Here is a 15,668-nt window from a genome sequence, read left to right on the forward strand (position 1 = left end):
TTGTAAATCTGGACGCAGCGGGGCGATGATGAGCGTCTTACAGCCCAACATGGCGGACTTTGATACCATTTATGAGTTAGAAGACGAAGACGATGAGCACGTAGTGAGCGAGGAGCACTTACAGCGATACTGCCCGGAGCCCGTGGTCATGCGAGGGGCCGGGCACATCACCGTGTAAGCCGCGCTGTGCTTCTCTCCCCCTCTTGTTTCTCTTGTTCGTGTGAGGGGGGTCGCTTTGTTATTTCCACGGCGCCTGCCTAGCCGTGGCTAGCCTGCTGCTACTACTAGCTAACGTCAAAACACAGCAGAAACAGTTGGACATCTGTCAATGTGGAGGAGTCAGCGCGCAGTAAAGTAACGGCTATCCGTCGCCACGGCAACCGTTCCCTGGACTGGCAGCTGGTATTCCAGTTAGTTGGGTTTTTATTAAGCGTTAGCTAGACGTCTCATCGCCGAGCTGCAGCCATCTATCTAATGCTTTTGGACCGACATTATCAGCTGAGTGGCTTCTCTGTCGAGTTCTTCCGACGTTTTACCGAGTTTAAATGTAAAAGGCTGTGAGTAGACACCCCGCTGGACAACTGATGGAGACTGTTGCACTTTAAAAACTCCAATTAAGTGATAAAAAGGCGGAAAAGCATCTCAGTTCAGCATCTTGTCACCACTGCCGGCTGCCTCCACCTCATAGCCTCAGTTCCTGTTACTTTATTGAAACTGTCAGCGGGTGTTTGTCCTGTTTGGGGTGCAGAACATGTCAAAAACAAATCACAAGTCTGGTGAGATTTGGAGATATAGCTAGTCATTAGCATGCAGATATATTTAGCATGCAAATACTTGAGTAAGAATGTTAGTGTTTATGTAGAAAAGCCTTGCTGAGGTAACAGTGTTTGCCCCCTTTAATATCTGTTCTACTTAAATATGTCAGATCATACAACCAGTTTTTAATGTGACCATTAAAACTTTAAAATTATTTAAATTAAGGGTAAAGAGAGATTTAAACCTGCCTGGTCACAAACTAGCAAATCTGATTAAATGATATGAACCATATTCTTTCAAAATTTTAAATTTCATTAGCCGAACTCAGGCTTGATTACTGCCAAACCAAGAATTTACTCAAACATAACCCGTCTGATAACTTGACGTTGGCTGAAAAAAATCCCAAGAACAGATGAAGCATCAATTAATTGGCATCTGTCTGCCTGGAAAGGGCTACCAAACCATAATACACAAACAGAAATAACATTAAACCATAGTAAACCTGATTACATACCAAAAGATGGAGCAAAAATTGCATTCATGGGAAGTTCCAGGACAAAAAAAGTGCTGACAAACCAAATGCAAAAATACAGCTTACATTTGTCAAAAATATTGTCATAATCCTCAAGACTTTGGGGGAAAATGTTTTGCGGACTGATGATAGTAAAGAAGTTCTTATAAAGTGTGTGTCTGCAAGCCTGTCGCAATAAGCAATAAATCAATTAATGGCTCTATAATTTCCGTTTGCATGATTAATTTTTCTTTTTCTAACAAAATCTGGATAGTACAAGTCTTTGGTTTGGTGCACTGGTCTCAACTAGCCTGTTGTTGAAGGACAATTTTGTTATAATTAATTTGAATCATTGTTTTGTTGATCTGTTTTGAGTATTTAAAATATCTTCCTGTTCCAGTGTTAAATATTCATCAGAATTTAAAGTTTATTGATCTTTCAGAATATGGTCTTGCATTATTTTGCCATTATTATAACATTACTTGAAAATGGCTTCAAAATATTGTTTAGCGCATTAACTTCTGGGATAAGTTATCATCCTTGTTGGCAGAGCAGTATAACAGTATTGGTTCATCTTTTGCAACATGACTGAACATTTTCTGCAATTTGAGTGAATGAGTGAAAAGTACAATAACAAGCTTATTAATCTAATGTTTTTGTTGTTCCTGTTTTGTGATGTTAACATTATTAAGCTGCAGAAATGATTAAATTAACTATTATAATCATTGCTGCACCAACTTTTCAATATTTTAGCTCGCATGTCAAATGTTTTTTCTCTTCTTTTTTCCAGGTTTGGATTAAGCAACAGATTCGACACAGAATTTCCCTCTGTTCTCACAGGGAAGGTACGGCTTGTTATTATTATTATTTTTTAAAGTTTTTATACACTACGCTCTTTCATGTTGATTTCTGTTCAAACCCAACTGGGATGAATTAAGCAATTAAAGCTGCAGTGGATCTTTTGTTCTGCTGGGCCTTTAATGGCCCTGACTTCCCCAGAACGGCCCATTCAAAGTCTCCTGGGTTGGTTTCATCTGAGCAGATGCATTATAGGCAGCGCAGCAGAAAAGAGCCTGAATGTGCTGCTGTCTAGCTCTGTAAATAAGTAAGCCGTCCATTGGTGCTCGGCTGGCAGGGGGATCATCTGTTTCTTTTTTTTTTTTTTTTCCGGAGGGTCGAGCTCCAGGTGATAAAATAATGAAATGAGGATTCTGCCGCAGACAGGGGAGCTTCCTGGGTCGGACGCTGAAACACAAAAAGGCTGCGGGGGGAAGAGCAGGCCGAGGGAAATATAGGGCAATAAAAAGCACCTTCGGTATTGTGACCCAGGGTGACATGTGATGGATGAGGTCACAATTATGATGATTGAAGGGTGCAGATCAGACCCTGCTGGGCTTTATTCTGAGTTCTTTAGCTGTTTGCAAAGAGACCTTTGCATCCTGTCATAAAAGATTACGACCCCGGTTTTATGGCGTACAGACTCGGCGAGGAATGAGCATCCATTCAAGTTGTTTGGCCAGTGCTGCCACAGGCTCTCAGCTTATCTCTCCTTTGACTCCCTGTTTTGCCTTGAACAGTCTGGAGCTCAGTTAGCAAGTCTGGGTGTAGAATAAAGAGATCCCATCTCTGGACAACATCTGCAAACATCTACCCTTTTGGTTTTCTCCAGCTCTTTGATCCTTCCTCAGCACAATTAAGCACCTTTTAGGTCAACAACACTGAGAGACACTTGCTCTGTCCCTCTCCCTTTCAGCTGTTCTTTAGCTGCACATCTCCTCCAGTGCTGTAGCGGTTAAGCTTAATGAATTATTCAAATAATTGTAAACTAATTTATAGCGGTATGTTAATTTACATTATTTTAATTTATTTTGAATGCACAAGCCTCTGTACTTTTTTGACGTCATCTGTTTCAGATGTTTCTTTACGGGGTTAACATCTTGTAAAAGTAAGAAATAAATTAAATAAGTCTCAGTAATCTGAAATCAGCTCCCCTCGACTATAACGCTGTGGAGTTCAGAGCGCTGGAAGAACCCCAAAATTATTTTACTGCTTTTGACGAAACAATGTGGCAAAGCATCATTTTACATGCTGCTATTCACAGCTGAAGTAAAATAAACATGTGAGTTAAAAACATATATTTATTTATTGTTTATGAGGTGAACTATAAAAAATATCCACAACTGAAGGCAGTTTTTCTATTCTTTCCTTCCAAAAGATCTACATGAAGCATTAACTTTACTTAACATTGATTAAAACAGAATGCTTTTGTTAGTTTATTGCTCATTTGCAATAAACAAAAATGAAACAAAAACAAAAATGAATTTGTAATTCATCAAGCAAAGATGTACAAAAATAAATACATTTTGCATTTAAGATTTTAAAGAAACTTTTTTTCCAAGTGGCATAATTTAGTTTCACATTGTGCAAATTCTGCATATGAAACTATTTAACTTTTTGTTTCTCTGCGTTTTCTTATGTTTAAATAAAATCGGGCATGACAAATCTGGAGGACATGTCTTTTTTCTTCAATCGTCAGAATGACCAATAGATTCATCAATAATAATTATTTATTTTTTTACCAGGTAGCACCAGAGGAATTCAAAACCAGCATCGGCAGAGTGAACGCCTGCTTAAAGAAGAACCTGCCAGTGAATGTGAAGTGGCTTCTCTGCGGCTGTTTGTGCTGCTGCTGCACGGTGGGCTGCAGTCTGTGGCCCGTCATCTGCCTCAACAAGAGAGTAAGTCCGACTCCAACAGCCTGACGTCAGCTCTCACCTACCATCCGGCAGGAGTTTTATCCGGAGTTTTTTCTCATTCCGACAATCTCAGGTCAAACTTAAGATAATGTTAACCAATAATCTTGCATTTAAGATTCAAAAGTAATACTGAAGTAAGAGTAGCATGACTTCAACATGTTTTATTCAAGTAGAAAGAAGTAAAAAGTATTTGGTAAATAGTCTCTTCAAATACTGTGTAGCTGATCAAGTTATCAAACGTTTAACATTTATAAATTACATCATCAGACTGCCAAACTATAAAGTTAAGTGGAATATTTGGTATTTTAAGATCCAAAATACCAGTAATTCATAGAAGTTACAAAAAATAACAAAATCAAGCAAAAGAAAATTTAAAGAACATTTTTTCAAATCAGTTTCCTTCAGTGAAAAACTTCTACAAAAACTGCAGGTGTGTGTCTGCTGAATATTTTGTTAAAACATGTTTGTTTTTCATTCACTGGGCAGAAAATCTAGAAATGTTACTGAAGAAAGAATAAAATTACTCAAAAGTACAACGTAGTAAAAATAGTAATTTCTTTCCCAAAAAGTTACTGAAGTAAATGTAATGCCTACTTCCCAGCTCTGCTTAAGGCTGATTGGCTCCAGTCAGTAGAACGTCGGAAACTTCAGCATGTTGGATTATCTTGGCCCGATGTCACAGCGTGTGTGAGAACGTGGCCCGTTGAATCAGAAAGCACAGTGACAATCCCAAACCAAGAACAGCAAATGTTGGTTCAACCAAAACAACACGGAGAGAAGCTGGATCAAAATTATGTCATTCATTTGACATAAGTTTATTATAAGTTTACACTTTGGTCTAGTTTCTTTAAGAAACCTCTTATTCTTAATATTAGTTCTGTCACGTGAAGTTCTGTTACAATAAATTGTCCCAGAAGTTACTGTGATAAACAGTAATATTTTCTATTTGAGACCATTTTAAAGTAATATAATAGTAACAGCATGAAAACACTTTCTCAAAGATCAATGAACTTTAAATTCTGATGAACATTTAACACTGGAACTGGAAGACATTTTAAATATCCAAAATAACAAATCAAATCAATTAATAAGTCTATATAAACAAAACTGTCCTTCAAATTAAAAAACTAAAATAAAAAAAGACTAGTTAAGACCAAAACTTTAAACTGAATACTTTTATTATTCAGTTTTTGGAAGAAACAGAAAAACAATAAATTATACATATAGAAATGATTGAGTTTGTCCTAATTTATCATGCTATTAATTGATTTATTGCCTTTTGTGACAGGCCTAATCACTTGTGTTTTCTCTCAGGGTTTCATTTTTATATCCAGGCATAAGTGTGATGTAATAACGGCTCATGTTCATGTTTTAGCGATTCTCCCATTTAAAGGTTGTGTTACTGACAACAAAGTGGAAATTACTGGCTGGTAAATTGGGGAGTTCAGTCCATAAATCCTGAAAGTGGAAGCAGTTTCCTCCTACCTGTTGGAGTGTTTGATTGACCTGTGATTCATGTCATCTCTCGTGCATCTTTTCATTTTTGTTTCTTTTTATTCCAAAGACAAGACGGTCAATCCAGAAGCTGTTAGAGTGGGAAAATAACCGATTATACCACAAGGTGAGACACATGTCAACCTGTACATCTGCTTGTTGTGTGGAAGAGCGTGATTTGTCTGCGAGCGGAGCATCATCCTGATGGATAATGATCATCAATCTGTTCTGGAACTGCGGTCTGCCACGGAGGCCTGAGAGGGCCGCGAGGTCGGCAGTAAAAGGCCGTGTTAATTTTGTTTTGTCTCACAGCAACAAATTACAGCTAGTAGCCGTGCGGAGAAATAAAGAAAGCTCTTCGGGGTGTCTGGCCACAGCTTGACCTCCGCGAGACCAGACAGTCCTGCTCCTGAATTCCCCCAACGCTAAAGAGGAGATCTCAGACAGATTCTCCTTCCTTTCTGTGTGTGTGTGTGTGCGTGTGCGTGTGTGTGTGTGTGTGTGTGTGTGTGTGCGTGCGTGCGTGCGTGCGTGCGTGCGTGTGTGTGTGGGTGGGTGGGTGGGTGTGTGGGTGTGTGTGGGGTGTGTGTGTGTGTGTGTGTGTGCGTCTTTGTTTCTGCTGAAGAGCGACGGAGATGTTCACTCCTCTGTTCTCCCTCCAGCTTGGCCTGCACTGGAAGCTCAGCAAGAGAAAATGTGAAAGCAGCAACATGATGGAATATGTGAGTTCACCCACAAACATTAGCTGATCGTTTCAAACAATCCAGCATAGATGCAACTTTTATTTTGATGATTAATGAGTTTTTTGGTTTTTTTATACAAGATACAAACTAAGTCACCGTTTTGCCCTACAAGTAATAACAATGTTCCTTTAGTAAACACTGAGCTAAAAAATACTTCTAACATCACCTTGTGAAGAACTCAATACTTTTTGTGTGACTCATCAATGTAATTTTAATTAATTGACTAATAATTGGATAATAAAGGTGCTAAATAGATTTCTTATTACAGAATTTGAAACAAGTTTTTGAAAAGTTTTGTCAAACATTTTCACAAAGTGTGTTTAATTTATTCTTAATTACAAAATGTTTATATTTTTTGAACAGATTAGTTCAATGAAGACTTAATATTGATGATTTTAAGTGTTTAATGTATATTTAAGAAACCCCAAAGGAATGAATTATCTGTCGACTTGTCTTTTAAACATGGATAGGCTTTATTTTTATTTTTTTATTTAATTTGCAAAGACGAATGAATCTATTTTGACTTTCTAAATGTGCAAATATGTCTTAAGTTTTAGTTCAGTAAATTATTTACACATCTAAACCAGGTCTCATTCGCCTTCTACTCCACAATTATTCACTACTTTGTGTTAAGCTGTTGCAAAAAAAATCCAAAAACCCAATAAAGCACAATACAGTTTGAGAAATAATAATAATAACAAACAGTTCAGGATGTAGGAATATTTCTATATGCTTATTGCTGGGGGTTTTTTCCCAAAAGATGTTTTACAAAAAAAAAAAATCACTTTTGGTGAAAAATAACTTCAGCCATCATTATATGAAGGTGATGATATTCAAATTTATTGAACATGGCTGCATTCTTTACTCATTGCTTGAAAGCTATTTTCTTCTCTCTGCAGGTGATTCTTATAGAATTCCTTCCTAAATATCCTATATTCCGACCGGACTGAGGAGAATGTCATCAGACCGGATGGACGGCCCTTCAATCTTATCCTTAGTGCCTTGTATGTATATATATATATATGTATGTGTGTATATATGTATATATATACATATATACACACCGTATGTTGGAATAAGGGTCTGGCGTCCCGTACATCTCCCTGTACTTTGTACAAAACAATTTGCAACACTGTCACTTTGCTTTAGAGCAGATTTTGCACATTTTCTCCCCATTTGTTGATGTTGTTGCACTTTGATTTTATATGATTTCATGTGTTAAAACACGTGAAACTTTTGAAAAGTGCATTTACCCCAAAGAACCTTCAGCCTGGTGAACCAGTTGCCCCTTCCTCGCAGACGAATGTGATGCCTCCACCTTTCCGTGACGATCCTTGCCTTATGTACGGTTAGATATTAAAGTATAAATCGATGTAACTGGATCCAGTTCTTAGCAGGTAGACGAGACGGTAGCCTAGCGCCCGGCGTACGTCTCCACCTCCATGTTGTTTTCGTCTTTATATTAACTCTTTGTACCTGGGAATTAGCTAGTACAAGAACTTGACGTGTAAATACCATGGTAGGATAAGCTGTACAGTGGTATGCCATTGTTTACATAAAGTTTACTTAGTCTTTTAGATTTTCTTTGCCAGTATGTTGCTGTACCATAGGTTTGATTGATGAAAGATGTCTAGTTCATATGGACCTGTTTACCTTGTAAGCCATATCTAGTTACAGTGTATCTGATGCCAGATTATTGCACTTGAGCCCAGAGGAGAATTCAAACAAATTGTCTTTTGGTGGGTTTTTGCCAATGATCGATTCTATAGATATTTTTTAATCCTTCGATTTTGCATTATTTTTGTAGTTTTGTATCCGTCTGTGCCGTATTGGAAGCGCTTCACTTCATGTCAGTCATTATCCTGAGTGATTGTGTTATTTTTCATTTAAGTCGGAGGTGTCCAAAGTGTGGCCCGGGGGCCAATTGCAGCCCTTGGACTGATTCTGTGCGGCCGCTGACTTCAGTTCAGAAAAGATACAAATTTGATAAATGACAAAATGATCACAAACAAGAACAATCTTACAATAGAAAATATTTGCTAAAAATAACCATGCTTTTTCCATTCTCTTCAAGAACCACTCACTTTTACTCAAACGTTTCAGCCAAATCCCTGCTTCTCATTTATTTAATAAACTTAACTAAATACAGAAGCATTTTCAAAGAAAGATTGGCCTAAATTCAGATTTTATTCATTTTTTTCTTTCAGTTCATACCTAGAAAATTTACATAATTATTGTTAGTAAGGAAAATCTGCAGAACCGTTTTTAAGTTTTGGATCTAGAATCATTTACACAATTTTTCAGCAGCAAATCTGACGACTTGATCTGTTCAATTTAAATACTGCTTAGTTTATTGTTGATCGGCCCATGTGACAAAAGGTTTGGACACCCCTGATTTAAGTCAAAACATTTTCCGGGTTTCATTTTATTAGTGCCTCTGGAATAGTACCGTCTCCTTTATGTGCGACGGAGGCTCTGAAATCCTCCCGGTATTGTTACAGTTCACGTAAACGTTCGTCACCACGACCTAATTCCTCTGAAGAGAGAAAATAAACTGTTGATTTTCACCTTTTTTGTTTCTGCTCTTAATTCGTGGCGTTTTGCAACCAAAGCTGCAGCAGTTTGTCATGTTTAACAAGGCACTGTATCGTTAACTTTAACAAGATGGGCTGCAATTACTTGACACATTTGTAAAACGAAGGAACGCTGTTACCATAACCTGCTGCTGCTTCCTAATTTTACAGACCGGTGGTCAGAGAGGTGGAAACTCGCTCCACTCTGTTTTTACTGTATCTTAAATACAAAAAAAACTCCCCTTGCACTGAAGAGGTGATATTTTATGGCCCTTTTTTTCTGTTTCCCATTCAATCTTAGTCTTAATGCAGTAACTCGAGAAAAACCACGACCGAGTGTTAGGGCCATGCCAAGAAACAATAAAAACCAAATTACAAGAATAAATTATAAAAAGTCATTTTTTTGAGAATAAAGCCAGGATTACAAAAATATTGTTGTGTAAGAATAAAGTCACATTTTGAGGATGAAGTCGGGTTTATGAAAATAAAAACACAAAGTTGTAGTGTAGTGTTTGTCAAACCAAACGTCCAATAAAAGGTTCCATCAGCCAGTTTGAGGCACTGGGGTCAAGATTCTTCACGCAGGCAAAAGAAGTTTAATGTCCAAACTTGTTAACTGTCTTGGTTGCTTTTACTTTCCTTTTCAGCAAGTAATTACAACTTTCAAACTTTCCTTTGTTCCCATCTAATTCTCTTGCACTGGTAAAAACCATAAGTCCTAAACCCAAATGCCTGCTGGTCCTTTACCAGACCCCTACGTTTATGGAAAGTGGACGGACCCACCCTACTTCCTGTCTGACTTAGAAACCAAACAAAAAAAAAAAACAAAAAAAAAAAACAAAGCATAAATAAGATCAACAATTATTAACCTCCAAATAAACTGTAAATAATGCAAAAAATATAAATTTAAAAATAAACTAACAAAATTCTAGTATTTCAACTTCCAGTCTCATAATTTATTTTCTTAGTGCAGCCCTGTTAATCTGTCCATAAAAACTCATGCCCACTTCTGTACAGTAGAGGATCTGTGATGCTGTGGGCCAGCTTGTATTCCAATTAGTTCTGTTAGAAATCACAACATGACCAAAATCAAAATAAATTGCAAATGGATCATACATCAGACAGTGTACAAAAGCAAAGTTTTTCTTGTTTAAAATTTTTTTTTTGATGCTTTAAAAAAATAAATAAGAAAAAGCTATTTGAAAATCAGAATCCAAAAATGCAACTTAAACCTCTCTACATATGAAGACTCAAATATAAGAATCTTCTGAATTACCTGAATCTTTCCCAGTGCAGATTAGGTTGTGTGTGAAATTATGCAAACATTACATATTTAATACACACACTTTTTACCACTAGGGGGCAGGCTGAGCAGTTCAGACACAGCTCTCCAAAAGTATCAATACACCATGAAGTTTCATACATTTTCTCATGTTGCAACCTTTTTCACCTTTTTGCTTATCCAAATTTTGAAGAGCCAAGAGTCAATTTGAAATTCAAACCAGAAATTTCAACAAAATTGTAAATCAAAACTGGTAGAGATGTAATTGAATCAAGAATTGACCTAGAAGGGCTTCCATACATATTACACTTCCCATCTGGGGTAACAAACACACGCATACCTCCTCATTTTAAACATTTTTATTACTGTGAAACATTTCTTCAACATGTTAAATTCTACAAAATGAAACCAAAGAAAACATGATTTGATATGATTTTATTCAACAAAACTGACACAGTGGGAATTATTTACACGTTACTTGGTTTATATTTCAAAAAGCCACTTTGTTGTTCGACATCTGCCTCCGTCAGGATGCAGACAAGGCCACTTTAAATCTACAAACTGCATTTATTAACACATTTTGGTACAGAGACAGTTTAAGGCAGTTATTTGTCCTTCAATACCTCCAAGGCACCAACTTCCTTTAAGTCTGTCAAGATTAATTATGGAAATAAATACAACGCTAAAAATGAGGGCTCAAATAAAAGGAAATTAAAAAATAAATGTCGAATTAGCAACACTTTCATTAGGAAAAGTAACTCATGAAGAGAACTGCAAGCTTATTTGCTATTCCTGAATGGGATTAAATAAAAAAAAAAAGCCTAAACAATGAATACATTTGATTTCTAATCCAAATTTAGTATAATCTGTACATGTCACATTTTACTATTACACCATCAACACCTCTATGCTTATAACTTTACCTGCCTCTTTTAATAAAAATTTACATTTACACTGCAAAATACCCAACCCACCTTCTAAAACACTCTGATTTTATTCAGCTTGTAAAATAAAATAGAGCTTTAATTTTGGACTGAATCAAACTGTTCATTCTTTTGGCATCTGTCCACAATCAGGATCCTACATTAAAGTTTATACCAGCAACGGATGCTAGAATCAGTCATCAAAACTCAACCTTCTACTTAGTTTTGACTAAATTTTTATGATTTGTACATCTTAGTGTTACAGCCAGTTTCTACAGGACAGTTTTAACAGACGGGACTGGGATTATGTACAACGTTTTGCATAAAATTAACAAAAATAATCAGAGATTAAAGGAATGCAGCTGAACAGGGCTACTTGTGATGCACACATGAACACAAAAAAAGACAGAGTTTGTTTTTAATCATACTAAACTTCCAGGCCAGGACACAACAGTCAGAGTGACTTTGTTCTTCTGCAGCTTGAGCATCGGGATGAGCGAGGAGTTGTTCATCCCCACCGTCGTAGCGCCGTTCACCGCCACGATCTCATCGCCACACCTGAAGAGAAACAGCCGCCGTTAACGCAGAATCTGGAGGTACGGATGGGCAAAACCCAATTTTACCAAGTAACTTTGGTTTCTCGTGCAAAAGTCTCCAAACCAGAAGAGGGGAGAGATCCCAAAAATTAAAAATTTTCCATCAGTTTTAAGGATTTATTTACTTAAAATAATCTACATCTTGCTGAAAAGACACTTGTAAGTTAGTTTTGTACTAAACTAGACCAAAAACAACCAGGTATGATTTTTGTGCTTTTGCAGTGCATCATGAGAATCTAAACTCTCCCTAATATCAGGATAGTTTTAGTATTTTTAATGAAAACGTCAATACGTTTGAAAATACAATTAATACCTACAGCTTAGTGATACAATCTGCACTTCTTCACACGTCATAAATGGAATGTTTTTCCAGAGCATTATTTGTGTTTGTGGGGATATAATTGCTGTGACAAACAGTCATCCCTAAAATAATGTCATAAATAGTTCTTGTTATCAATAATATATAATAGTGCTGTAAAGTCTGCATCTGGAGGGACTCGGCTCAAAGTGTGGTGAGTTTTACTTACTTTAGACGGCCGTCGAAGTGAGCGGGCGTCCCAGGCACGATAGTTTTGATGAAAAATGGCTGCTGCCCGTGGCTCTCCTCGTAACCCCCTACGATGCTGAAGCCCCAGCTCTCGCTGTTGGTCTTCTGCAGGACGATGTCCCTGCACCAGTGCATGTGACTGAGGGACAAAGTCAGAGTTAGAGCGCATGCTTTCATACAAAAATATTTTAAATAAAAAAAATTGAACAAACAGGAGAGTTGTGAACAACTTCAACTCTGTAGCTCCTCCACTGTGACTTAAAACATGGATTTAAAAAATCTAATTTAAGACTTTTTCAGACCATTATGAATGAGATTTAAGACCTGTAACATTACAGAAATTTACAGGCTCAGCTAACTGGCAATAAAATTGTAAGTTATTAATGACAGATGCTTATTAGCAGCTAGTTAGCAATAACCTGAAGCGCTAACTACTGTTAGCGAATCAACATTCTGGCCCAAGTTATCGAACGCGATGAAGATTTAAAACTTTTGCCTGACAGAAAGAAATGGTAACTTTATTTGAAAGGGTCTGCATAAGGCTAACACCTGTAATGACACGTTTAATGCATCTTTTCACAAAATTAGGTAGTCGTCACCTACAAAACATTTAAAGTTTTTCTCCTGTTTTTGCCCTTTTGCTACAAATGGTCCATCTAGATTAAACCTCATCTCTCAAAAACAAACTTTACTGACATCACTAAATGTTAATTTAAGAAAATATGACACCATTTTCTTGTTTTTCCCCCCCTCATTATTTGCATCGTTTAAATAATAAACAATGAAATGTTTATGGTCAATTTATTTAATAGGACGACAGAGAAAACTGCAAAAAATACAAAGTTTACTGCAAATATCTTAGTACACTTGAAATAAGACAAAATTAAACTTGTATTATGAAAATAATTCATTATTATTGGTGAAAAAGTTCTAGTTCCACTGGCAGATGGTTTCACTTTTAACAAGACTTTTTACCAGGTTACAAGGGAAATAATCCAACAGTGGAACTAGAACTCTTCATCAATATTAAGGAAATTATTGACCTAAAACAAGCTCCTGTATCTTGCTGAAAGTTACTTCTAAGTTAATGTTCTCAAATTCCAGTCCAGTAATGTGTTTGTACTAGAAACTGGACCAAAAGAACTTGGTAATATTTTTGTGTTTTTGCAGATTTCCTGGGTTTAGTGGTTGGGATTTACCTCGGTAACCCCAGCCAGTGCGTCCACAGCGGCGTCCAGGTCTGGATCTCGTCTCGCTGGTCGTCCATGTGGTCAAGTCGTCTCTGCTGCCGGTCTCCACGTCCTCCTCGGCGCTGTCGGAGAGCGTCTGGATGACACGCAGCACCACCTGGGCCTGAGCCGTCTGGGCCTTCAGAACGGACACGGCCTCGTTGTAGGTCAGCTGCGTCAGATCGACGCCGTTGATGCTCAGCAGAACGTCGCCTGAGGAAGTTTAACATTTCAGAAATACAAAACGCAACACATTTCCTCTAAATTACAGAAAGTGATTGTTCGTCTGAATAATCCAACTCTGTAATCCGCTCCCAAATATCTCCAGGAAACTTTAAAGCGCCAGTGTGTAAGTTTAATTTAAAAAAAATTTTTAAATAATCTGTGAAATTACCAATCTCTGCGCCTCCTTCCTGACCTGCTGTTGCAGTTTGAAGAAATGCAACCAAAAACAACCAATCAGAGCCAGGATGAGGGGCTTAGCGCTGTCCACCACCACATGTACGCGCTGCTAAATGTGCAGATATTGATTAATTATTAACTGAAGGGCCATTAGCTGGAAAAACATTCAGAACAGTAATTAAGGCAAAACTATACAAAATGCATATAAATTTAAGATATAAAAACCTTTGTAAATATGATTTACCCAATTAAGTGGGATAGTTTTAATACATTTTTGGCAATAGAAAGTTTATTTTCTTAATAATGCAATAATTTGTTGATTTGCATCTTTTAATGTGTTTCTAATATCGTATGAAAATGAGATTAAATGAAAAATCTGCAAAATGTTTAATTTTTCTTATGGAATTAATCATTTTAATAATCAATTACAAAAGTAATTATTAGTTTCAGCCCAAATACAAACCATTACCTGGTGGAGTTAAAGTTCATCAGATTAAACTAAATGTTAATTTTCCCAAAGTTTGAGCCGATTGATTTGATGAATCGGCTCCTCTTCGCTCACATCCTCTCCGTTTACGGCTCTCGAGCCACACACTGTGTCTCCTCTGAATGGAGGCAGGATGAAAAGACGGAATAGCCCTTTTCCTATACAACCTATTGTCAGTTTTACACAATAGGTCTGGACTGGTCCTTGAAAGCAGTTCAAGGACCAGTCCAGAGCCAGCATCCAGTCTCTAAACTGCTGTTTTGATGGCCAAACAACTGGCCAGGAAAACTGCTAGCGAAACTCTGCTAACACTTCACTCATCAGAAGGAAAACCGGAGTGAGAAGCAGACGCCATTAAAGAATCAGAGGAAACTACAAAGACTTCTGACAGAAATCAGATGGAGCCTTTATATTTATGCATTTACTTTTGTCTCTCCAAACCCCCCATAGTTTTATTCATTTTAGATGTTTAAAATGTCTTCCAGATTTAGCTGTTGATTAGAAATTAAAAGTTACTGATCTTTTTAAGGGTATACTTGCATTACTAGATTACTTAAAAATGGTTTCCAAACAACAATATTGTTGTTTATCACAATAACTTCTGGGGAAATGTATCATGTTTGATGTAGTTAGAATCAAACCTCTGAGTTTCTGGTTGTTTTTCCTATGGTTCAGTCAGAAATGATGAGCTCAGAGTTAAAACAAAGCAACAGGTCAGAAAGAAATGTTGTGAGGTGACATTATGAGGGGATGAGTCATGATTCAGGTAATACTTTGTAAGGTGCAAACAATAATTACAAATAAAGTGAACCTTCTTTGGTTCTCAGGAACACGGCTGTTGAAATACTCAGAGAAAAAAAAAAAAAAAGATGAACGTTTGAATATTAGCCCAAAGATACCAACTGTGTCTCCTTGCACTTTATGGTCTATACAAAACACATTAACTACATATTTAGCATAAAATTATTCTTAGAAGATGAGATTCTGTATATTTTGAGCCTCTTGTGATCCAAACAAGCTGCTGATGGACACCTTACCCCCAACTCAATGTTTATTCTCACACGTGAAAACGGCTGCAAGCAGATGTGCAATTATGCAACCGTACATCTTTGAAAGCAGAAGTGGAACTTCCTGCACAACCAGCAAGAATGTAGCAAGTGGTTTCTGGATGGCAAGTCAAAAAAAAAAAAACTCATCCTTTCCAGAAGCAGTAAAACCAGTGGACCAAATGTGATGGAGCTCCTCTGGGGTTGCAAGGAGACAGCAACCCCAGAGGGGTTGTAGAATGTCACTCGACTATCGGGAGGATTTACAATCGGTTCATTTTCCAGGCACAAAAACGGCTGTGTGCACGTGTTTTTTTTACACT

The 15,668-nt window shown here is 37.2% G+C and overlaps 1 protein-coding gene and 1 pseudogene across 2 annotated transcripts; one reads left to right on the top strand and one right to left on the bottom strand.

Annotated features, from left to right (window-relative positions):
- Nucleotides 1–13,454, top strand: LOC129360380 (cysteine-rich hydrophobic domain-containing protein 2-like). 2 transcript variants are annotated; one of them, XM_055030556.1, is made up of 8 exons: nt 1–174; nt 2,058–2,112; nt 3,850–4,005; nt 5,588–5,644; nt 6,180–6,239; nt 7,160–7,264; nt 11,518–11,634; nt 13,352–13,454. In XM_055030556.1, the coding sequence occupies exons 1-6, from the start codon at nt 26–28 to the stop codon at nt 7,208–7,210; spliced, it is 528 nt and encodes a 175-aa protein (XP_054886531.1). In that variant the 5' UTR covers nt 1–25; the 3' UTR covers nt 7,211–7,264; nt 11,518–11,634; nt 13,352–13,454. The 2 variants fall into 2 exon arrangements, with proteins under 2 accessions (XP_054886531.1, XP_054886532.1); XM_055030557.1 differs by lacking the exon at nt 1–174 and adding an exon at nt 184–557.
- Nucleotides 10,460–15,668, bottom strand: part of LOC129360369 (ligand of Numb protein X 2-like) — a 25,525-nt pseudogene continuing 20,316 nt past the window's right edge.

The sequence above is a fragment of the Poeciliopsis prolifica genome, unplaced genomic scaffold (genome assembly GCF_027474105.1).
Source record: "Poeciliopsis prolifica strain line A6 unplaced genomic scaffold, Auburn_PproV2 SCAFFOLD006, whole genome shotgun sequence".
NCBI classification, from domain to species: Eukaryota; Metazoa; Chordata; class Actinopteri; order Cyprinodontiformes; family Poeciliidae; genus Poeciliopsis; species Poeciliopsis prolifica.

What these genes read in the sequence shown, in the direction of transcription:
- LOC129360380 (XM_055030556.1), top strand. Translation starts at nt 26, where the DNA reads ATGATGAGCGTCTTACAGCCCAACATGGCGGACTTTGATACCATTTAT. An exon ending in GGGGCCGGGCACATCACCGT is followed by an intron (nt 175 to 2,057) that starts GTAAGCCGCGCT and finishes TCTTTTTTCCAG; the next exon opens with GTTTGGATTAAGCAACAGAT. An exon ending in TCATCTGCCTCAACAAGAGA is followed by an intron (nt 4,006 to 5,587) that starts GTAAGTCCGACT and finishes TTTATTCCAAAG; the next exon opens with ACAAGACGGTCAATCCAGAA.